The sequence below is a fragment of the Sapajus apella genome, unplaced genomic scaffold (genome assembly GCF_009761245.1).
Source record: "Sapajus apella isolate SASKATOON/1434 unplaced genomic scaffold, GSC_monkey_1.0 scaffold58, whole genome shotgun sequence".
Lineage (NCBI taxonomy): Eukaryota > Metazoa > Chordata > Mammalia > Primates > Cebidae > Sapajus > Sapajus apella.
Genome location: NW_022436998.1, coordinates 4,161,417 through 4,186,131, shown reverse-complemented (window position 1 = coordinate 4,186,131; position 24,715 = coordinate 4,161,417). Strand labels below are relative to the sequence as shown.

General features: G+C 35.1%; 1 protein-coding gene across 4 annotated transcripts in view; it reads left to right on the top strand.

The window, feature by feature from the left end:
* Window positions 1–24,715, top strand: part of HECTD2 (HECT domain E3 ubiquitin protein ligase 2) — a 92,321-nt gene that overhangs the window by 46,477 nt on the left and 21,129 nt on the right. For all 4 annotated transcript variants that reach the window (XM_032245553.1, XM_032245554.1, XM_032245555.1 and 1 more), the window contains exons 6-10: window positions 15,243–15,307; window positions 18,074–18,119; window positions 19,876–19,985; window positions 21,416–21,564; window positions 22,530–22,653. In XM_032245553.1, the coding sequence (XP_032101444.1) occupies window positions 15,243–15,307; window positions 18,074–18,119; window positions 19,876–19,985; window positions 21,416–21,564; window positions 22,530–22,653 (494 nt within the window). The remainder of the gene's footprint in view (window positions 1–15,242; window positions 15,308–18,073; window positions 18,120–19,875; window positions 19,986–21,415; window positions 21,565–22,529; window positions 22,654–24,715) is intronic.

Here is a 24,715-nt window from a genome sequence, read left to right as displayed (position 1 = left end):
CTATTGTACAGTCTTGTCATTTGTTAAAAAGGAGAGTTTTATCTCCTAATTCTTATGTCTTATATGGATATATGCATGTATTTGCATTGACTGGGACCTCTTTCACAATTGTGAATAGAAGTAGTAATAGCAGACCTCTTTGTCTTATTTATTCCCAATATGAGTACTTCACTTTTTTTTTTTTTTTTTTTTAGAGACGGGGTTTCACCATATTGGTCAGGCTGGTCTCGAACTCCTGACCTCAGGTGATCCACCTGCCTCAGCCTCCCAAAGGCTGGGATTACAGGCGTGAGCCACCGTGCCCAGCCCCAAGTACTTCACTATTAAATATAAACATCCTTTGTCATTAAAGAAATAAAAATAACATTACACATCCGTCAAAATTAATAAAATTGTTCAAAAACTTTACCATGTATTGGCAATATTGTGGAACAGTTGGAACTTTCATCCATTGATGATGTAAGTATAAATTGGTACAACCACTTTGGGAAAAATATTTGGCATGATCTAACACTGAGCATATGCATATTCTGTAACCCAGTAATCCCATTCCTAAGCACACTTCTCTGAACTTAATTTTTTTTTTTAATTTTAATTTCTTTTGAATTTGAGTCATTTTTTGCAAACTAGGAAACAGAATCAAACTAAGGCAATCTAGTCCTCAAGGGATCCAGGCTGAGCCTATAATCTTTAGCAAACAACATCATAATACAAATTTGCTAACAATAGGGTATAAATTCTCATTAATAACCACTTACCTACCTTTTTAATTAGGAAACAGCCAAAAGTCCAATTCTTAAAGGGATGACATATAGAACATCTTAATCTACAAAGGCCAGAATGACCCAAGTTATATGCTGAACAAACTATTGGTGAACCAAATCAGAGCTGGCCAAGGATTGGTAAACAGAGTAAGTGTTCACATTTTGAACACTTAAGTACAAGGTATAAGATAATTATCCCTTTTCTAACTATATTGCTCAGGCTGGTCTTGGACTCCTGACCTCAAGCAGTCCTCCTGCTTGGCCTCCCAAACTGTTGGGATTAGAGGTATCAACCACAGAGATTGGCCAGGAGGGCTTTCTGTAGACTAAAGACTAATGTAGCCATCATTTGTGCTGCAGAGCCTTGAGTATTTCTCTTTACTGTTGGGGATTCTGGTAGCCAGACTGGTACTGGATACTGTCATAACATGCTGACACAGCTACAGTTGGAGCATACACCATTGCTACCTGTGCACCAAGAGCTTGGCCATGATTGGCATGAGGCCCCATGGCATAACCCACATGACAGCCACTCAGCCTACCCCAGCATGGACCAGTCCTCTCTGAGTTCTTTTGACTTGAAATATTAATATTTTATATACATTAAAAAATTGAATCTACAGACATGAGGGGAAAACCCCTAAAGTGAAATACAGACAGAAAATAATTAACCCTAACTATATTTTGAATGAATACTATAACCATATTTTCAAAACCTTGACTGAAAAACTTTTGTACATAGTACTTTATGTAATCCTAGATCTTTAACTTTTCTTGGTAGTTTGGGATTTTTTTCCCCCTCAGTGGTATAGACAAATAATTCTGAGATTACATTCTATGTATTGTTGAACTAAACAAATAAGGAAATATATCAATGTTTCTGGGAGTCAGGTTTCTCATTTTAGAAAAGGGAGATACAAATATGGGATGAGGGAGGCTAAAAACAATTCTGGGAACTGAATTCGAGTTGGAGACATTGTAATGATCTCATGGTTTTTAATAGATGTAGATACATGTGTGTGCATGCAAGTGTGTATGTTCTAGTCCTGTGCACTGAAAGGGCCTATAGCAATAATGTGCCAGTAGCAATGTAACAATAAGTACTTCACTGTACTTATCTTGTTTTCTAAATACCATTTCACACTAAAAAAAAACATAGCTCCCTAGAAAAATGGCTAATGAAAAAAAAAAAAGGAGAGAGAGAAATGGCTAATTCTAAGACCAAGGCAGGGAAAGTACAAAATGAACCTGAAACATCTAGTATCTCACTCTTAATTATGATGTTAGCTATAGGTTTTTTAATAGATGTTCTTTATCAAGTTGAGGATGTTCACTTCTATTTGTTGTTTGCTGATAATTTTTATCATGAATGGGTGTTGGATTTTGTCAGATGCTTCTTTTGCATCTATTGATATGATCACATGATTTTTCTTTTTTAGCTTGTTGTTGTGATGAATTACTTTATTTTCAAATGTTGAACTAGATTTGCATAAACTGAAGTAAATCCCACTTGGTTGTGTTGTATAATTTTTATATGTTTTTGGTTCAATTTGCTAATATTTTGTTGAGGATTTTTTGCGTCTACGTTCATGAGAGGTATTGGTCTATAATTTTCCTTTCTTGTAATATCTTTCTCTGGTTTGAGTATTAGGGTAATGCTGGCCTCACAGAATGACTTAGAATTTATTCTCTCTGCTTCTCTTTTCTGGAAGAAATAGTAAAGAATTAATCTCACTTATTTCTTAAATATTTGGTAGAATTTACCATTAAAGCCATCTGACATGGTGTTTTCTGTTTTAGAAGGTTAACAATTGTTGACTTGGTAGCTTTAATAGACACAGGCTTATTCAGATTATCCGTTTCTGCTGATATTAATTTTGGTAGATGGTGTTTTTCAGTAATATATCTAGGTTATGAAATTTATGAGCATAGAGTTATTCATAATAGTCCTATATTATCCTTTTAATGTCCATAGAATCAGTGTGAAAATGATCTTTCATTTAGTTTCGTGTTTTCTCACTTTCTTTTGTGATTAGTCTTGCTAGAGATTTATCACTTTTATTGATCTCTTCAAAAAAATTATAATATGGTCATGTTGATTTTCTCTATTCCCTTTTTTCAGTTTCATTGACTTCTCTAATTTTTATGATATCTTGTCTTCTGCTTACCTTGGATTTAATTTGCTCTTTTGTTTTAGTTTCCTAAGGTGGGAACTTAAATGATTAACTTTAGATTTTTTGCTAATATATTCATTTAGTGCTATACATTGCCCTCTCAACACTGCTTTTGTTATGTCCCACAAATTTTGATAGGTTGTATTTTCATTTGTTTTCCAGTGCTAAACATAGACTTAGCACATGATCCTGCACTTATACATATTTACCCAAATGAGTTAAAAATTTATGTTCACTCAAAAACCTGCGCACAAATGGTTATAGCAGCCTTATTAATTACCAAAAATGTCCCTCCATAGGTGAAGGGATAAACTGTGGTACATTCCATATCACGGAAATTATTCAGTGATAAGAAGAAATGAGATACCAAATGGATGTAAAAGACATGGAGAAACATTAAATACATATTGCTAAATGAAGGAAGCTAGTCTTAAAGGCTGTTTAAAAAAAAAACAATAATGGAGATGTGCAGCCAAAATGGCCAACTAGATGCATCCAGGAGGAACATCTGCCACCCAGAGACAGGACATCAGGAAGACTGGCACACTCCAAGCAGATCTTCAGAGAGAAGGCATTGAGATTAGACAGATGGAGGACATAGATGCTGGGCTGAAGGGAGAAGGAGCTGGGAAACCTGGGTGGGGCTACCAAGTACTGGAACTCATTCATGACCCCCAGCAACTCCTGTGGAAAGGATGAGTTGAACAGGCAAGAAGCAGCCTGCCCTTGCCACGGACCTTCAGAATCCTGACAACAGGAGAGTTCATGACCCCCATGGACACTTGAGCTAGCAGGAGAGTTGCTTACACAGGTGGTAGGGACAGGACTCCAGCCTGTGTGGAGCCCAGTTGGTTTGGTATGGGAATATCTGCAGTGGAGCATGGCCAGGGATGCCCATCTCTCAAGACCCACCATGCTCCTCTAGGAGACTTTACCCTTGAGATGACTGTCAGACCTGGACAGAATTGGGCAGCCTTGCCTGTGAGATGGTGCCAGACCAATCTGAGTGTTTCTCTGACTGCCGGCCTCTCCCAGGCCCCCAGCCTGGCCACACTTGCAGCGCACCCTCGATGCCTAACCAGGTTACTTCCTGGGGCACAGGTCCTTCACCAGCAGACCACTCCTGACTGTCATGGTGTCCAGCAGAGTGGCCACCACCAACACACACCACCCTACCTGCAACCTTCCCCCATCACCACCTCCCCTGCACTGCTTTGCCAGCATGAATTTGTCCACAGTCACCTTCCCACCACTTTTCCAAGGTTTGTGGGTGAGTGGACCTCACTTCTCCCCACTGCATCAGTAGGTGTGTGCACCCCACCATGCTACTGCTGCATGAGTACATGCTGCTTCCCCCGTTGGCATGCAGACACCCAATCATGCCACAATTGCTGCTACAAACGTGCACATGGATACTAGCAACTCAAACCCCCTCCACTCCCATGCTGCCACCACTGCTGGTACAAATGCATGTGCACAGAGGCCAGCATCCTTGCCCCCACCAGCACCCCACACATACTGTAACACTAATGCTGCCAGCTCAAGAGCATGCAGCAATGCCACAAGTCTGCTCCCACTAGTACCTTGCCCCAGCTGATATGTATGCATCGGACCACACAGCTCTGAGTGGCTGCTGGCACATGCAAGCAAGCACAGATCCAACTGCCACCACCCCAGTGAAGTGTTTTTTTCTGGCACCACCCATCAGAGTTATTGTCAGTGGACCAAGAAGACCTCAGCCCTTTTGGCACAATAGGTTCCTAACCTTGAGGGGCCAGAGAACAAAGCCAAGGGCTCAGTGTATGCAGCCCAGGAGTGCTAAGCTGAGCCTTGGCCCACTAAAATTTTCCAGAAACAAAGCCATTCAACTGAACCCTCTTTATACCACAATCAAACCCACAAGTGCATCAGAGAAGATACAAGCAAAAAAAAATCCTATTCAAAGGATAACAACTCCAGAAACTGAAGGAATGTCAACTCAGATGAGAAAGAAGCAGCACAAGAACTCCGGCAAATCAGAAAGCCAGTGTCTTCTCACCTCCTAATAACTGCACTAGTTCCCCAGCATTGGGTCTTAACCAGGCTGAAATGACAGAAATAGAATTCAGAATATGGATAGGAACAAAGATCATTTAAGAATCAGGAGAAAGTAGAAGCCCAATATAAGGAATCTAAAGAATACAATAAAATGATACAGTAGATAAAAGATGAAATAGCTGTTTTAAAAAGGACCAAACTGATCTGACAGAGCTGAAAAACTCACTTCACAGATTTTCCCCCGTCTCTACAAAAAAAGTTTTTAAAAGTTAACTGGGTGTGGTGATACATACTTATAGTTCCAGGTACTTGGGAGGCTATAGTGGGAGGATCGCATGAGCCCAGGAGTTCAAAACTGCAGTGGGCTATGATTGTGCAACCGCACTGCAGCCTGAACAACAGAGTTAGACGCTATCTCAAAAAAAAAAAAAAAAAAAGAATGCAGTTGCAAACATTAACAGCAGAATTGACCAAGCTAAAGAAGGACTAACAAAGCCTCCAAGAAATATGGGATTATGTAAAGAGACCAAATCTGCAACTCACTGACGTCTTGGAAAGAGAGGAAGAGAAAGCAAGCCATTTAGAAAACTTATTTGAGTATATCATCCATGAAAATTTCCTCAACTTTACTAAAGAGGCCAACATTCAAATTCAGGATTCAGAGAACTCCTGCAATGTAGAAGATGACCATCCCTAAGACACACAGTCCTCAGATTCTCCAAAGTCAAAATGAATGAAAAAATGTTAAAGGCAATTAGAGAAAAGGAGCAGATCACCTCCAGTGGGAACCCTATCAGGCTAACAGCAGACCTTTGAGCAGAGACCCTACAATACAGAAGAGAGTGGGAGCCTATATTCAGCATTATTAACAAAAAGATATTCCAACCAAGAATTTCATATACAGCCAAACTAAGCTTCATAATTGAAGGAGAAATAAGATACTTTTCTGATAAGTAAATGCTAAAGGAATTCGTCACCACCAAACCTGCCTTAGAAGAGATCCTTAAGGGAGTGCTAAATATGGAAAGGAAAGACTGTTACCGGCCACTACAAAAACATACCTAAGCACATAAACCATTGACAGTGTAAAGCAACCACACAACCAATTCTGCATAATAACTAGCTTAACAACATGATTACAGGAATATAAAAAGACTAATGCCCACATAAAGGCACAGAGTGGCAAATTGGATAAAGAAGAAAGACCAACCTATATGCTATCTTCAAGAGACCCATCTCACATACAGTGACTTCCATAGGCTCAAAGTAAAGCAATGGAGAAAGCTCTAACAAGAATAATAGAAAAGAAAAAAGAGCAGGGGGTGCCATTGCAATTTCAGACTAAACAGACTTTTTAAACCAACAACTGTCAAAAAAGACAAGAGCATTACATAATGGTATAGAGTTCAGTTCAGCAAGAAGACTTTTAAGTATCCCAAATATATATGTACCTAATACAGGAGCACCTAGATTTATAAAGGAAGTTCTTTAGAGATCTACAAGGAGACTTAGATAACCACACAATAATAGTGGAAGACTTCAAAACCCCACCAACAGTATTAGATGTTTGAGGGACAATCTAACAAAGATACATGGGTCCTGAATTTGTCATTTGACCAAACGGACCTAACAGATATCTACAGAACTCTCCACCCCAAAACAACAGAATACACATTATTCTGAGCTGCACATGACACGTACTTTAAGATTGACTACACAATCAACCATAAAACAATTCTCAGCAAACCTTTAAAAAATGAATTCATACCAACCACCATAGCACAATAAAAATAAAAATCCATTCTGAGAAAAACACTCAAAAGCATACAATTATAAGGAAATTAAACAATCTGCTCCTGGGTGACTTTTAGGTAAGCAGTGAAATTAAGGCAGAAATCAAGAAATTTGTTGAAACTAATGAGAACAAATATACAACATATCAGAGTGTCTGGGACCCAGCTAAAGCAGCATGAAAGGAAAGTTTATGGAGCTAAGTGTCTACGTCAAAATGTTAGAAAGATCTCAAGTTAACATAATATCACACCTAGAAGATCTATAGACACAAACACAAACTAAACCCAAAGGTAGCAGAAGACAAGACATAACCAAAATCAGAGCTGAACTGAAGGAAATTGAGACATAAAAAGATGATACAAACGATCAACAAATCCAGCATTTGGTTTTTTGAAAGACTAAGATTAACAGACCGCTAGCTAGGGTAATAAAGAAAAACAAAATCCAAATAAACACAATCAGAAATTACAAAGGGGACATTACCTCTTACCCCACACAAATGCAAAAATCCTTAGAGACCACTATGAACACCCCTATGCACACAAACTAGAAAACCTATAAGAAATGGAAAAATACCTGGAAACATACAACCTCCCAAGATGAAACCGTGAAGAAATGGAAACCCTGAACAGACCAATAATGAGCTCTGAAATGGAATCAGTAAGAGAAAGAGCTTACCAACCCCCAAAAAAGCCCAGAACCAGGTGAGTTCACAGCCAGATTCTACCAGATGTACAAATGAGCTGGCACCATTTCTACTGAAACTATTCCAAAAACTTGAGGAGGGACTCTTCCCTACCTCATTCTGTGAGGCCAGCATCATCTTGATAATCATCTTTTGTGTGTGGCAGAGACACACACACATACAAAAAGAAAACTTTAGGCCAGTATCCTTGATGAACATTGATGCAAAAAATCCTCAACAAAATAGTAGCAAACTGAATCTAACGGCACATCAACAAGCTATCCACCATGATCAATTAAGCATTATCCCTAGGACGCAAGGTTGGTTCAGCCTACACATATGAGTAAATGTGATTCATCACATAAACAGAACTAAACATGAAAACCACATGAAGATCTCAATAGATGCAGAAAAGGCTTTTGATAAAATTCAGCTTCCCTACGTGTTAAAAACCCTCAACAACTAGGCATTGAAGGAACATACCTCAAAATAATAGGAATCATCTGTGACAAACCCGCAGCCAACATCATACTGAATGAGCAAATGCTGTAAGTGTTCGTCTTGAGAACCAGCACAAGACAAGGATGCCCACTCTCACCACTCCAATTCAGCATATTACTGGAAGTCCTAGCCAGAGCAGGTAGGCAAGAGAAAGAAAAAGAAGGCATCCAAATAGGAAGAGAAGAAGTCAAATGTTTGCAGACATTATTCTATACCTAGAAAACCCCATATCCTCTGCCTAAAAGCTCCTAGACCTGAAGAACAATTTCAGCAAAGTTGACTAAATCAGTATACAAAAATCAGTAGCATTTCTATATACCAGCGACTAAGCTAAGAGCCAAATGAAGAACACAGTTCCATTCACAATAGCCACAAAAAAGAATAAAATACCTACAAGTATTGCTAACCAGTGAGGTAAGGAGCACTAACAATGAGAATTACAAAACCGTACTCAAAGAAATTAGAGATGAACAAACAAATGGAGAAACATTCCATGCTCAAGGATAGGAAGAATCAATATCATTAAAGTGGACTTACTACCCAAGGCAATTTAGAGATTCAGTGCTATTCCAATCAAACTACCAATGGCATTCTTCACAGAATTAGAAAAAAAAAACTTTTAATATAAAATGAAAAAAAGGTCTGATTAGCCAAGGCAATCCTAAAAAAGAGAGAAAATAAAGCTAGAGGCATTATATTACCTGACTTCAAACTGTGCTACAAGCCACAGCAACCAAAACAGCATGGTACTGGTTCAGAAAGAGACACATAGACCAATGGAACAGAATAGAGAACCTAGAACCAACGACTCACGCCTACAACCAACTGATCTTTGACAAAGCTGACAAAAACAAGCAGTAGGGAAAGTATTCCCTGTTCAATAAATAGTGCTGGGATAACTTGCTAGCTATATGTAAAATGGGTCCATATTGAAAGTGGACCCATTTATTTCACCATATACAAAACCAACTCAAGACAAAGACTTTAATATAAAAACTGAAAGCCTAAAAAGCCTAGAAGATAACCTAGGAAATGTCATTCTGGTTGTAGGCCCTAGCGAAGATTACATGACAAAGATGCCAAAAGCAATTGTGACTAAAACAAAAATTGGTGATTGAGACCTAATTAAACTAAAGAGCTTCTGCATGACAAAAGAAACTATCAACACAGTAGATAGACAACCTGCAGAATAGGAGAAAATATTTGCAAACTATGCATCCAACAGAATCTATAAAGAACTGAAATAAATTAATAAGCAAAAGCAAATGACTTCATTAAAAAGCGGGCAAAGGACATGAACAGACATTTTTCAAAAGAAGACATACATGTGTCCAACAAGCATCTGAAGAAATGCTCAGCATTGCTGATCATTAGAGAAATGCAAATCAAAACCTCAATGAGATGACATTTCACACCAGTCAGAATGGCTGTTACTAAAAAGTCAAAAAATGGGAGATTGCCGAGAAAAGGGAATGCTTATACAATGCTGATAATGTAAATTAGTTCAGCCATTGTGTAAAGCTTAATTACCATTTGAATCAGCCATCCCATTATTGGATATATACCCAAGGGAATATAAATTGTTCTACCATAAAGACACATGTCACGTGTATGTTCATTGCAGCACTATTTACAACAGCGAAGACATGGAATCAATCTAAATGCCCATCAGTGGTAGACTGGATAAAGAAAATGTGGTACATGTATACCACGGGATGCTATGTAATCATAAAAAAGAATGAGATCATGTCCTTTGCAACAACATGGAGGGAGTTGGAGACCATTATCCTAAGTAAACCAACATAGAAAACCAAATACTGTATGCTCTCATTTGTAAGTGGGAGCTAAACGACAAGAACATATGAAACCTAAAAGGGAAATGAGACAGTGGGGCCTATATTAGGATGGAAGATGGGAGGCAGAGGAGTATCAGAAAAACTACCTATCAGGTACTATGCTTATTTACCTGGATGATGAAATAATCTATACACCAAACTTCACACCATGCAATTTACCTATATAACAAACCTGCACATGCACCCCTGAACCTAAAAAATAAAAGTTCAAAAAGAAAAGTAAAAAAACAGTGGATGCTGGTGAGGTTGTGGAAAAAAGGGAACAATTATACACTGCTGTTGGGAACGTGAATTAGTTCAGCAATTGTGGAAAGCAGTGTGGCAGTTCCTCAAAGAACTTAGAACTTCCATTTGACCCAGCAGTTCCATTATTGAGTGTATACCCAAAGGAATATAAATTATTCTACTGTAAAGACACTCGTACATGTATGTTTGTTGCAGCTCTATTCACAATAATGACAATATGAAAGACATAGAATCAACCTAAATGCTCATCGACTTTAGACTGGATAAAGAAAATGTGGTATATATACACCATGGAATGCCATTAAGTCACAATAAGAATGAGATCATTTTCTTGGCAGCATTATGGATGGAGCTGGAGGCTATTATCCTAAGCGAACTAATGCAGGAACAGAAAACCAAGTACTGCATGTTCTCACAAGAGAGAGCTAAACAGAGTACACATGGACAGAAAGAGGGGAACAACAGATACTGGCGATTACTTGAGGGTGGACAGTGGAAGGAGAGTGAAGATCAAAAAACTACCCATCAAGTACTATGTTTATTACCTGGGTGATGAAATAATCTGTATACCAAACCCCCATGACATACAGTTTGCCTATATAACCTGCACATGTACCCCTGAACCTAAAATAAGTTTTTTAAAATGGCAAATTATTAAAAAGTGACAATAATGAATTATAACTGACTAGGTAAAATAAGTATCTGATCCATACTGATATTACATATCCATATTGATAATCAATAAATACATTATTGCTAGGGAGGTAAATATATAAATAAATGTAAGAGCAAAGAAAGGCTTTTTTAACAGTAAAATGTGTTCCTATCAAAATACCACTGATCTTCACAGAAATAGAAAAAACAATTCTAACATTTATACAGAACCACAAAAGACCCAGAATAACCGAAGCTTTCCTAGGCAAAAAGAATAAAAATGGTGGGATCACATGACCAGACTTCAAATTATACTGCAGACTTAATAGTAACCAAAACAGCATGGTGTAAGAATAGTTGTATAGACCAGTGGAACAGAAGAGAGAGCCCACAAGTAAATCCAGATGTCAACAGTGAACTCATTTTTGACAAATGTTTCAAGTACATACTTTGGGAAAAGAACGTCTCTTCAATGAATGCTACTGGGAAAACAATATCCCTATGCAGAAAAATGAAAGTAGACCCATATCTTTCCATATACAAAAATCACATCAAAATGCATTAAATGCTTAAAGACCTCAAACTATGAAACTGCTAAAAGGAAACTGCGGGACATTGGAGTGGGCTAAGACTTCTTGAGTTCTACCCCACAGGAAACAGGCAACCAAAGCAAAAATGGACAGATGGGATCACATCAAGTTAAAAAGCTTCTGCACAGAAAAAGAAACAATCAACAAAATGAAGAAACAACTCACAGAATGAGAGAAAACATTTTGCAGACTACCCACCTGACAAGAGGTTAATAATCAAAATATAACAAGAAAATATAACTAGAAAAAATAACTTAAAAATCTAATAATCCTATCAAAAATAGGCAAAATATTTGAATAGACAATTCTCAAAAGAGATATATAAATGGCAAACAGGCATATGAAAAGGTGCTCAACATTATGGATCATCAGAGAAACACAAGTCAAAACTACAATGAGATATGATGTCACCCCAGTCAAAATGACTTTTCTCCAAAAGACAGGCATTAACAAATGCTGGCAAGAATGTGGAGGAACGGGAACCTTCATACACTATTGGTGGGAATGTAAATTAATACAGCCTCTATGGAGAACAGTTTGGAGGTTCCTCAAAAAACTAAAAATAGAACTATCATATGATCCACTCCTAAGTATATATTCAAAAGAAAGGAAATCAGTATATCAAAGAAATATCTGCACTCCCATTTTCATTACAGCACTGTTCATAATAGCCGAGATTTGGAAGCAACCCAAGTGTCCATTTAGACAAATGGGTAGAGAAAATGTAGTTCATATACACCATAGAAAACTATTCAGCCTTAAAAAAAATGAGATCCTGTCATTTGCAACAACATGGATGGAACTGGAGGTTATTTTATTAAGTGAAATAAGCGAGGTGCAGAAAAACCAAAATAACATTTTCTTACTTATCAATGAGTGCTAAAGAGTAAAACAATTGAATTCATGGAGCTTAAGAGTAGAAGGATGCTTACCAGAGGCTGGGAAGGATAATTGAGGGGAAGGCAGAGGAAAGGGTGGATAGTTAATGGGTTCAAAAAAATAGAATACATAAGACCTAGTATTTGCCAGCACAACAGGGTGGCTATAGTAAAAAATAATTTAGTTGTACATTTTTAAATAACTACAAGAGTGTAACTGGATTGTTTGAAACACAACAAATGCTTGAAGTGATGGATACTTTATCTACCCTGATGTAATTATTACACATTGCATGCCTCTATCAAAATATCTCGTATAACCTATATATACCCCCACATAAATAATATACCCACAAAAATTAAAAATTTAAAAATCTCAGTAAAATTTGAAGTAATAAATGTAGAAGAAATTTAAAGTTAAAAAATTAAGATTTGCAACCATGATAGTAATAATTGATTCACTCATTTTCTTAAATAAATCACTAAACTGACACTACATGCTTGTTCATGTGATACACTGAGGACACATTATGAGTTTTCCTTTCCAAAATGCATAACCTGAATCAAATCTAAGAAATTAGCAGAAACCCCCAATTAAGAAATAATCTGCCAGGCAGGTGGTCTGAACTCTTCCAAAGGTGAAGAAGAAAAAGCTAGCCAAATGTAGTAGTTCATACCTGTATGAACTAACAGAAGTTTTAGCTAATACAAAGGCCCTGAGAAGGGAGCACAATTGGAAGATCCAGAAATAAGACTTGTGTGACTAAAGCATGGTGAATTAGGGAGAAAGGAGACACTAAGTTGGTAAGAGATCAGACTGCATATGCCCATGGGAGTTTGATTGTATTGTAATGGAAAGTGATTGAGTGTTTTAAGCAGGGATCACTTATAGTTAAGAAAGATCTCTCTAGATGCTTAGCAGAAAATGGTCTGTAGTGTGTCAAGAGAAAGGAGTTAGGAAGGCATTGCAGTAGTTAAAGCAAAAGCTGATATTTGGATTAGCAATTTTGGCAATGAAAATAATGAGAAATGTTTCGACTCATAAATTATGGAATAGAGCTAGTAAAAGTTCCAGTACATTGAATGTGGCACTCAAAGGCAAGAAAGGAAACTGAGTGGATGCTGTTGCCATTTAATTAGATGGATAAGGCATTAGCAAAGGAGAGATCAGAGTGTTTAAAGAAGAAAGGAGTAGTCCACCTTGTCAGATGTTGCTGAGACATTTTGTAAGGTTTGGACAGATAATTGACCATTGTCTTTCATAAGCTATAGATAATTGATGACTTTAGTAAGACTTTAATAAGCCTATTTGGAATGAGTTGAAAGAGTAAGAAGAGATAGTGAGTACAGATAATTCTTGAGAACTTTCACTATGAAGAGAAGCAGAGAAATGAGGTGGTAGCTAGAAGAGTACATGAATGGTCCAAATGAGATGTTCTAAATAAAAGCAATATATCAGTCAGAGTCCTGGTAGTAAACAGACAACACACTCAAATTGGTAACTTAGATTATTTACAAAGTTGTTAGCAGAGTAAGTGAGACCACAAAGAGAGCACAGTACCCCAGGGGAGAATCTAGAGATGAGCTGTGGGCGGGAGGGCTGCTTTACAGGAGATGGGGTTTTCACTCTAGGGACACAGCCAACCCATGACAACCATCCCATGGTGACCCTGCAGGTGGGGAGCTGAGGGAACAAATACCCCAACTTCACTCTCTTTTCTTTTCTGCTAGTGCTTTCTATTAGCTGAACCCAATCAGAAGGCAAAGGAGCCTAGTTGATGTAGTCCTTCAGAGTCAGCCTCCAAGGGCATAGAGCGAAGTGGAGAAGAATGGCAAATCTTTGCCAGTGATGTTAGTCTGTGTTGTTATACTAATAGGAATGTTTTAGTAGAGCGGGAGAAATGGATGATACAGGAGAGATAAGAAAAAACTTTAATAACCATGTCCTTAACAAGGTTATGGGAGGGGATGGGATGTAGGACGCAAATGAAGGGGTTGGCCTTGGTCAAGTGCAGTTGTAGGCAAATTGGTAGAAGTTACAGTGGGACAGTGCATCTGTTATCTGAGTGCATCTGCTTTCTCACTCAAGTATGTAGCAAGGTCATAACTGGGAACAATGCTGGGAAGAAGTTGTTAAGAGATTTGAGATATAAGAAGGTTTGAAATATAGTTGTCTTGAAGTGTAGAGAAGTAAATGAACTAGAGAAATACGGGACTATCAGTGGTATTGAGTGTCCTCTTGAGGTTTGTGGTCATAAACTTAAAGTATATCCAGTCAGCAAATTTGTTTGATTTTTCTCCTGCAGCTTTTGTTGCTCAAGGGCAAACACTAAATAAGTGGTTGAGCAGGGGTACTCTCTGGGTGTGCAGGGTTATTATAAGCAGAGGAAGAGAAAGGAATTATATATTAAATATGTATATGTATGTGTGTATATGACATAGAGCTAGGCTGAATGAGTGCTGACAGACATGTCTTGGAAGTAATGGTTTTGGTTTTAAATAAAGGCATAATATATGCTTATTGGCATTTGCCACTTTCATATAACAACATGACACAAATTTTACTGATTATTTAAAGTTTCTTGTTAATGGAGCTTCTATACTATTATAAACTAAAGTATTATCTAGATGTATTTTATTTTTATTTATTCTTGGGTTGTTTGATAGTAAATAAGATTTTTAGTATTGAGATTATTAAACTATAGTGTAATGTTATATTAGTAAACATGTTACTCTTGGATTCATGTTCATTATTCTATCCTGTCAAGTCAGGGAAAGTGAAATTTATTTTCCAGTTATGTAAAAATTCTGTTGGTCATCAACCATCACCGTATATGTTTGTGTATGTTGTACACTACACATAGCAGGGATATTCATATTGTAATCTTATGTCACTGATGCTTTCCAGAGTTCTTAAATGTAAAATCAGTACTATTATAAGTGTCAGTCCCAAGTCTTCAAGTCTGATTTTAACTGTTGAAGCAGATCTGTAAACATAATTAACATATAAACATCACCTATGTAAATAATCCTAATTACCTTATTGTTTTCTTTTGCATACAGCCTCAAGACATTCAGAAGACAGTATTAAAGGGAATCATTAACAGCCTGTTACGGGAATGGAAAGGGTAAACTAATATTTTCAATATTTAGCTAATCAGTATAGATGTGTAACTTATATATCTTTAACATATATATATTTGTTTTGCTCTCAGAAAAGATTTTAGTTGAGTTATAATAACATAGATGATAAAGGAGTTATAAGCCATTTACAACAAAGCTGTGTAACTTGAGATCTGTGACTTCTCAGTAGGACCTAGAGATGGGCATAAAAAGATCTGTGAATTCTTTTAAATTTTATGTAAAGTTTTTTCTATGCAGATATATATGCATAACAAAAATGGAATGGGTACTTACATCAGTAACTTAACTGAAATAATGAGCATTAAATTTAGCCTTGGGCTTCCCGGTAGCCAGAGCAAAATTTTTCTTATTTCTAATATAAGGACACATAAGGCCAGTTATTAAAGTATTTTTTTCTCTCAGTACTAAATATTAGATACTTATATAAGGAATCATGGGCAATTTAATTGATAATGTTTTGAACCATGAATATGCATAAAATAAAAATGTACTTTTAAAAGTCCGTATTTTAACGTATATTAAAAGTATATTATTTCAATAATAACTTCTATTAAAGCCAAAGGAATGCCATTAATTATAATTCAAATGTTCATATTAAGACTAGTTTAAAAGTAATACCCCCTTGTTAGTGGTGAGAAAAAAAAAGAAAAAAAAAATGAAAAATAAATAAATAATACCTAAGTAGAATTCTTAAATGTAATGTTACATGTACCATATATATTTTAATAATATTTTAATTGTTCTGATTTTGAAAGGAATTCATACTTATATAGGGAGAAGTCAGAGAAGTATAAAGAAGAAAGTGCCAGCCTGGCCAACACGATGAAACCTCGTTTCTAGTAAAAATCAAATAGTAGTCGGACATGGTTACACATTCCTGTAATTCCTGCTTACCCAGGAGGCTGAGGCAGGAGAATTGTTTGAGTCCTGGAGGCAAAGGTTGCAGTGAGCCAAGATCATGCCACTGCACTCCAACCTGGGCAATAGAGTGAGACTCTGTCTCAAAAACAAAAAAAAAAAGAAAAAGAAGAAGAAAGTGAAAAAATGTTAATATTTTGCAGTGTTTTTCTAGTCATCTTTTTAAAACAATTAAAATCATACTGTATAGTTTCTTGTGACTTTTAACTTACTGGTATTTTCCTTAGTTTATTACTCTAGTAATTTGTTTGCATTTTCCTTCTTAAACCACAGTTTTAATGTCCAACTAATAACCTAGAATAGGAATGTGTTGTAATTTACCTAACATTCTCTAAGAATGGTTGTCTATATGAATACTTCCACAGTGAACATTCTGTACAAAAATCTTCTTTTCTGAGCATTTATGTAAATTGTTTTAGAAATTGAATTACTATATCAGAGTTTAAACATTTTAAGACACTTAATCCATTTTGTCAGATTTCTTCACAAAGCAGTTTTGATAATGTACACTTCTAACAGCAGAGGGCCTGACTCAGTGGTATCTCCTTGTAACAAAACTTGTCCTAATTTGATAAATGAAAAGGGGATCTCATTTTTATGTACTTTTCCTTAATACTAATAAGCTTAACATTTTATCATTTGTTTGCTATTTTTATTTATTCTTTTATAAGTTTTCCATGTACTTTCGCCTTTTTTTAATTGCAGATTTGCCTGTTTTTCTGTTAGGAACTCTTGCTTATTATAAGAAAATTTACCTTCTTGTATTATATTTTCCTGTATCTCGTGTTTCAGAAAATCAGTTACTAGCCTCAAAGAGAAGAAAACCCTGTTACTTCTCAGTTAAGTGTCTGAGGACTGAAGAGTTAAGGCCAAACTGAGGTTAACTGCTTCCTGAACATTATAGTAAAAATATCATTTAAAATATTCTAATAAATCAAACCTACTCATACAGTTTATCATACATGCCTGATAATTTATGTGGGCGTAAATGACCTTGGCAAGATTATGAAGTTCTAGGTAGGATAGGAAAGGACTTAGAGGCAAAGATGATATATACAAATAGATCTTGAGTGGGCAAGAAAGAAACACTCAACAGCGTAGATAATAACAAAAGCTTTAATATCTGGATTTTGTTTTTCAATCCAGGACCCAGTTAGGAATCATGAATTGCATCTGGTTGTCTTAGAGGCGAACCATTTTTAATTCAAGAAGTTACTTCCAGATATCTGTGAGAATTTACCAGTTAGATCTTGAGCAGGCAAGAAACACTTATTAGCCTTGGGAATAACAAAAGTTCTTGGTCAAATCTGATAATATGAGAATTCATATTAAGATGGAAAAAGTTACTTTTCATGATTCTTTCAGTTAGCATACTTGATACATTTAAAGTATGATTTGATTTACAGACATTTCTATATCACTTTAGTAATAGACCTATAAACACAAGCATATTTTCTTTCTTTAATACATAAATGTTCTTAAGTAAAGATTATCCTTTATTAAAACAAAAACCTAAGTATTCTAAAATTGATGATTTTTTATTACACTCCTAACTACTTCCAGATTTAATCATATTTACTTCACAAAATGTAATAGCCTATTTAGCCCAGTCTTTAGGTATCTTCAGAACCAGCCTAGGAGAGGCGCAGAAGCACTTGTATTCCCAGCATATTATAGACATGTCACTTTTCAATAATAATGCATTTTAATTTAAGCCTAGTTTTTGGCTTTTCTCAACTCAGTCATCATAGAAACATTTATTGGTCTTTTTAAATTAGATGCTATGAGATTAAACATTCATCCATAATAAATTATTCTTGTTTCTTTTTCAGTCCACGAACAAAAGATGATCTTAGAGCATATTTTATACTTTTACAGGTAAGAGAACCAGAACTTCATTGAAGTTGTCTAAGTCAGATCTCCATCTCTACATGTATATCTGAAATGATATTAAATATTAAGTATCATTTTAGGCAACATTATTGATTCTTTTTAGAATTACAGTTACCTGTAACCAGAAGATTAAAGCCATAACAAATAAATAATCAGAAGCTAAATTATGTGTGAGATTAAAATTTTGATTTAGTTCCCGCCAGAGTATTCAGAAACAAACAGAATGGAAGCACTTCCTCCTCCTCCATTCAAACCTCTTGCTTGTAACTAGTTGTAATGGGCTTCAGGATTTTCTTTTATTTTCCCTTCTAGTATGTTTTCCATTTCACTATGTATTTTTCAATAACTTCAGTTAGAATTCTCATGGAAAGATAAGAGTTCTTTTTTTAATTTGCTGTAAAGCAAAGATGATGAACCTTTTCCTCTTGATAGATACAGATTAATAGATAAAAAAAGAAATTAAGATCCAGACAAATGAAAAGCAATTTTTACTTTTTATTATTTTTTGAGGAAGAAATACATTATTACCATAGCTAGCATACTAGTAATACATTTACATTATTCTTTACAATTTATAAAAGTTGTCCATGTATATTATTATCTCATTTAAAAGTAAGGAAAACTATATTAAGTATAGTGTTTAGTACAATATTATGGTATTATAATATTAATATGTCTAATGAAAGAAAATATGCAGGATAGGGATAGAGAAAGTAGAGAAAGAAGAAAAAGGAAAAAGTGGAAAAGTGGGGAAAATGACCAACAGGTAGTTAAGAAGAGAAATGTAAGGAGGGAAAAGAGGTAAGAGAGGAGCCAAAACTCAAAATTACAAAAAAAAGAAACAAAGATATGTAGGATAGTAAAAGCTAGAAAGATGACTCAGAGCTCAGATTTTAGGTGAGTGTATTGATCAGCCATAAGCTCTGCTTATATTTTGTTCTTTTCAAGAAGCATAACCAGATGAAGTTATTGATTAAAGTCAGTCCCAAATTTTGAGTTGTTCTGTCAGTCAGTTTTGAAAAACACATGGTCCTCTCTTATTTTTCACAATTTTAGGAGGTGTTTTTTAATAGTATTTATTTTTTCCATGATGTGCTGAAATGTACATTGTGCTAGAATTTTAGATTTTGGAAACGTAACTAGAGGTTTTTCTTAGTTTACAAGTATTCTTTCAGTGTCCCTTTATCATTTAAAAGTCGTCAGAAGCTGTATGTGGTTCTCCCCTTGTTCTTTGTGAGATATGAGGCTAACTCATTTTACAATGGCAAAAGTTTCACAACCAGCCCTTACTTCATTTTTCTAGCTTTTAATCGAGGAAAACCCAGGTTTTATGCTTTTAATTAGATGATAGTGATTGGTACCATTTATGAAGGCACTTTTTATGAAGGTGCTTTATATACATTTTCTTTTTCAATACTCAAAACAATCCTTAAGATAGATAATATCATTCCCATTTTACAGATAAAGAAATTGAGAATAAAGTGTACAGAATATGCCTAAGGGCATAGCTAGTAAGTGGTAGAATTAGCCCTCAGACTCAGATCTGCTTTATCTCCATGCCCATGCTCTTTTCACTGTATAGCCACAGTGTAAATGAAAGTCTCTGTTAAATAACAAATAGATTATTGTTATTTTATAATCTCAATTTTTGTTTCCTGAATTTACCACTTATTAAGCTTAGTGTCTTTCCTTTTACATGTTAACAGAATTTTAACACAATTATCTTTAATATCTTTTTCAGAATCCTCAGTTTAATAACACATCTACGTATGTCATCTATGCTCACTTGCTACGACAGATAGCTACCTTAGTGGAAGCTGACCATCATTTCCTAGTTCACTGGTTTAAAAAGTAAATCATTCTATGATATTAAGAACTTTTTTAGTCTCACAATTTTAAATTTGGTATTAGTAATTTTACAACAAAATATATTTAAATATTTTCAGGTTGTTAGAAATGGTGCTTATATTCACAGTGCTTCAAAAGCCAATTATAAAAATCTACTTTAGCACTATATAAAGGGTAATGAAAAATCTGTTTTTACTGTAAGTAACCAATTTGCTTGCACAAGCTGTTGAGAATTTCTGCCTACTGCCTTCACTTTTTATGTAGCACATTCCTATTGTTGTTTATTTATATATCTCAAAGATGGCAATTAGATTTGCTCAGATACTACTATTTTAATGTATGTCTTTTTATTTTCTATCTGTAAATTCATAAATTTTACCATTATTTAAATGGTGCTTTCTCCTTACCTAAAAATGTCATTGTAAAATATAGGTTAGCCATCAATATCAATTTGTAAAAGCATAATACTTTTTTCACAGAACTATACCCACATGAACAATGACTTCTCTATGACTGATAAAACCTAGAAAGGCAAAATATTTCCAAAAGATATTTTAAATACAGTAAATTATTATTCATAGTAGTTATGTTCTGTAAAGTCACCACAAACATAGAATTAATAAATACAGAACCATTGCTTCAAGAGAAAATACAGGGTTAGGTTCCTGTGAGCCTGTGATCACATTTTTGTCAACCAGTCAATATATGACTTTGCTTTATGAGTGTTTTTTTAAAGACACACTTTAATAGAAGTCATTGATTCATTATCATTGAACTCAGGGCCAGCAGCACTGTAACTCATGCCTGAAAGAAGCTTCTCTAACATACATATTTTCTCTGTAGGGCACATCACAACCTTCTTATTGGTGACACTAGACAGCATTTTAGCACTACACTTGGCCATTTTGAAATAGCAAAATCACCAACAAAAAGCACCAAAATGTTAAAAACATGAAGCTAAATGGATCACATAAAGGACACTTGCAAAGAGAGATTATTGAGCTAAAACAAGGCAGAACATCACTTTGTTTGACCTCAGCTGGGAAAGTGCATGTCAGGAGACTCACATTTTTCACATCTCCACAAATGACCATGGAAACACAAGTATTGGTTTGGGAATTAACAATTACATTTTAGCAAGTAGGCAAATGTAGACGTATAGCATCTATGAATAACGAAGACTGACTGAATATTGAGTCTTAAAAATAAAATGTTACTAACTTTATAGTAATGTTGGTGTTTATTTCTCATTTAACTAAGACAATATTCAAGGTAAGATTTTGTATCTTTTCAAATGTTTGGCAATTTAAGAAACAGAATTTGAGGGAATAGCTTAAAATGTTGTGGCTTAAGATGCAGTTTGATATCTAACAGATAATTTTGGAAACAGAAAATGTGAATTTTGATTGCAATTATTTTGAAATCTTTACCAGATTGTCCCAGAAGAGGTTCAAACAACTGGTAGAGAGATTGCTACAATTTATTTCTTTACGCCTGTTTCCTGCAAAGCCTGAAGAATTTCCACCTATAACAAAGTGTTCCTGGTGGATTCCATCAGCTGCTAAAGTGTTGGCTTTACTTAGTAGGTTTTTATTATTCTATCATTTTTTACTTTTCTTTTGTTACATATTAGGGATATTTCTTAAGGATTTCAAAAGACTATAGAGGCATTCTTAAATTTTAAATCATTTCTTTGAAGGAAATAGTTGTAAATTATTTTCTACTTTGATAATAAATTTTACAATTTATAAGCATGAAAAAAGCTTTGTGATTTTGTCAACCAATCAATATATAACTTTGCTTTGTGAGTGTTTTTTTAAAGACACACTTTATTTAATAGAAGTCATTGATTTATTATCATTGAACTCAGGGCCAACAGCACTATAACTCATGCCTGAAAGAAGCTTCTCTAACATACATATTTTCTTTGTAGGGCACATCACAACCTTCTTGCTAGGAACAATAGACAGCATTTTAGCACTACGCTTGGCCATTTTGAAATAGCAAAATCACGAACAAAAACCACCAAAATGTTAAAAACATGAAGCAAAATGAATCGCACAAAGTAAACTTGCAAAGTGTGAAGGAAAAAGTTATACTTTATTTTCTACTTTGATAATATATTTCCCAGTTTGTAAGCATGAAAAAAGCTTTATGCCTTCTAGTGGGCAGTATTCTGTATTGTGGCAATTAAGTGCATATGAGCTGCTCTGTGTAGTGATTTCGGAAAAAAAAAAAAAGAACTTCCATCAACTACTGAGGGACCCCTAGGAGAGAACACACAGAAATGGGAGCAAATGGCCATCTGCATATTCCCTTTAATACTATTGTAATCGTCACTACAAGTTTTTTTTTTTTTTAATAAGAAACTATTGGTTGCATTTAAACCACAATTTTAAAATTACCCTTTAAGTTTAGAGCTGCAGTTATTTAAAAAGGAGTTTCTAGGTCAAGACTATCTAGTAGACATTAAAATAATGTTTTTATAATTAGAGTGAATCTTGTGCATGTTGGAAAAGGTCTTTATGTGAGAATTTATCTTTACAGATACTGCAAACAATTTAGTTCTCCCTCCCCTTATTCCTTATACTGATTTCTATAATTCTACATTGGATCACATTGATCTCATGGAAGAATATCATACTTGGCAAAACTTTGGAAACTCTCACAGGTATGAACAAAAGTTCCTTTGATTATCCACCTAAATGAAACACTATTCAAAAGAATGACTAGATTTTAAGTTTATATAAAGTTTACACATACCTTTACATATAAATGCATAAATATATTTCAGATAGCCTTGAAACACCATTATATTTATTAAAGTAATTTCTTTTTCTGTTATATTTTGAATTTATATACATGATAATTTGGTTTTGGTTTGGTTAATAGCATCTTTTCAAGAAGGGAGACGGTCTATCTTAGTATGCAGTCTCTTATCTCTTACTATTCTATGCACAGGACTCAACAAAATTTTTCTGTAAAGAACTAGATGGTAAATATTTTCAGCACTACAAGCTATAGAGATTCTGTTTCACTATTTTAGCACAAACGTAGCCTTAGACAGGATGTAAATTAATAGATGTGTCTATGTCCCAAATGACTTTATTTACAAAAGCAGGTTGTAGGCCATTATTTGTCTCAGGGCCATGGTTTGCAGATGCCTGATCTAATATATTGATCACACACAGACACACACATAGATTCGTTTCATTTCACCTTTCTTTTGTAAGAAAAAGTGGTTGTCCATTAGGTGTAATATGAAAAGCGAAAGGGCCTTGCCAGAGCTTATTTATCATAATAATTAATAGATTTGTAAAACAGTCACCAAATTATTTAATACACTGCACTTTATAGCCATACTTCTAGTTTGGATTAAACTAGCAAGACTATTCCAAACATAATTTCTCCTCAGGCCATGAGATGTTCAGGAGATTAAATTTAATTCTAGAGGAATCTGAGTAAAGAGATACGGTGTGGATATAAGTAACCTCAAAACCACTGATTAGTTTGTAAATTGGTTAAATTCTCCAAGGACCCTCTTTATCAGAAATGGCCTGAAACATAGAATGGCCTCTGGACACATCTCATTGCACATCTGAACAGTCAGAACTGAGTAAGAATTTAAGTACTGAGGACCCTGGTCAGTGTGATGGATATTTTCTTGGCAAATTTTATTTTACAAAGATACTTTTTCCTTCCATTTTAATAACATGTTGTTGATACAACCACAAAACTCCAAGAATTATTATGCATATTTCAGCAATAACATCTTATAATGTAGAGCTTCCTCAAAACTGTGCTGCAACACTGGTGTACCAAGAATGAGTTACATTAGGGTTTTAATACTAGGATCCCTTCAACCCTTGGGTAGCCAGCCTGAAACTAGAAGGGGACAGGAGCCCTATGGCAAGTCACTCTGGCTATGAGCAGCCTCATCTGTTTATTTCAGTTTATTTTTATATTCACAAAGTATCATTTCTCTTGTGCATGACAAGGGAAAGGTTGAGAACCACTGTCCTAAAGTACATAATAAAACTAATACATATCTTACTAAGTTCATTGTATTTTCTTTTTATTTCCAATTTTTTGTTAGCATTAATGATTCAAAGTAATTATACACCAATACTGAAGAACTTTTAACGTTTATTGACAATTTTGTCCCATGATAAATGCCATCTCATTTTCAGTTTACACTAAAGCTATATCCTTTTTCCTCATAATGCCTTTTTTCTCAGTGGTCACAGTTGTACCAGCCAACTGTGCTCAGATGGATTCCAGCTGTAACTGATGGATTCATTGTAGTTACTTTGAATGGCAGTCCAACTCCTGAAGTGTCATTGCTGCCATATTCATTATTTCTAAATGCATTTATCTCTGTGTAGTTTGTGGCTTTTTTGTATAGCATGGAATGTTCTAGCCCAGGAGAGGTTATTTTCATAACTTTTAATTATAATGTGTAATTACAAATACATACCGTTTCCCATTACCACACCATTAAATATAATGCTAAATGCAACATACATTTCTGATTTCTTTTTATTGGTCTTAAATGTATTTACTTTTTATATACTATAGTTATTGTTAGATTTTTTTCATTTCTAAAGCTCATACATCAGAAGTTGCCATATAATGATGGAGTTTTATATTAATTTTGAGCACATGGGTTTTCTGTACTATTTCACCAACACTTCTCCTGTTTCTGGTGTGGGCCGTGTTTTTCACAGATGATG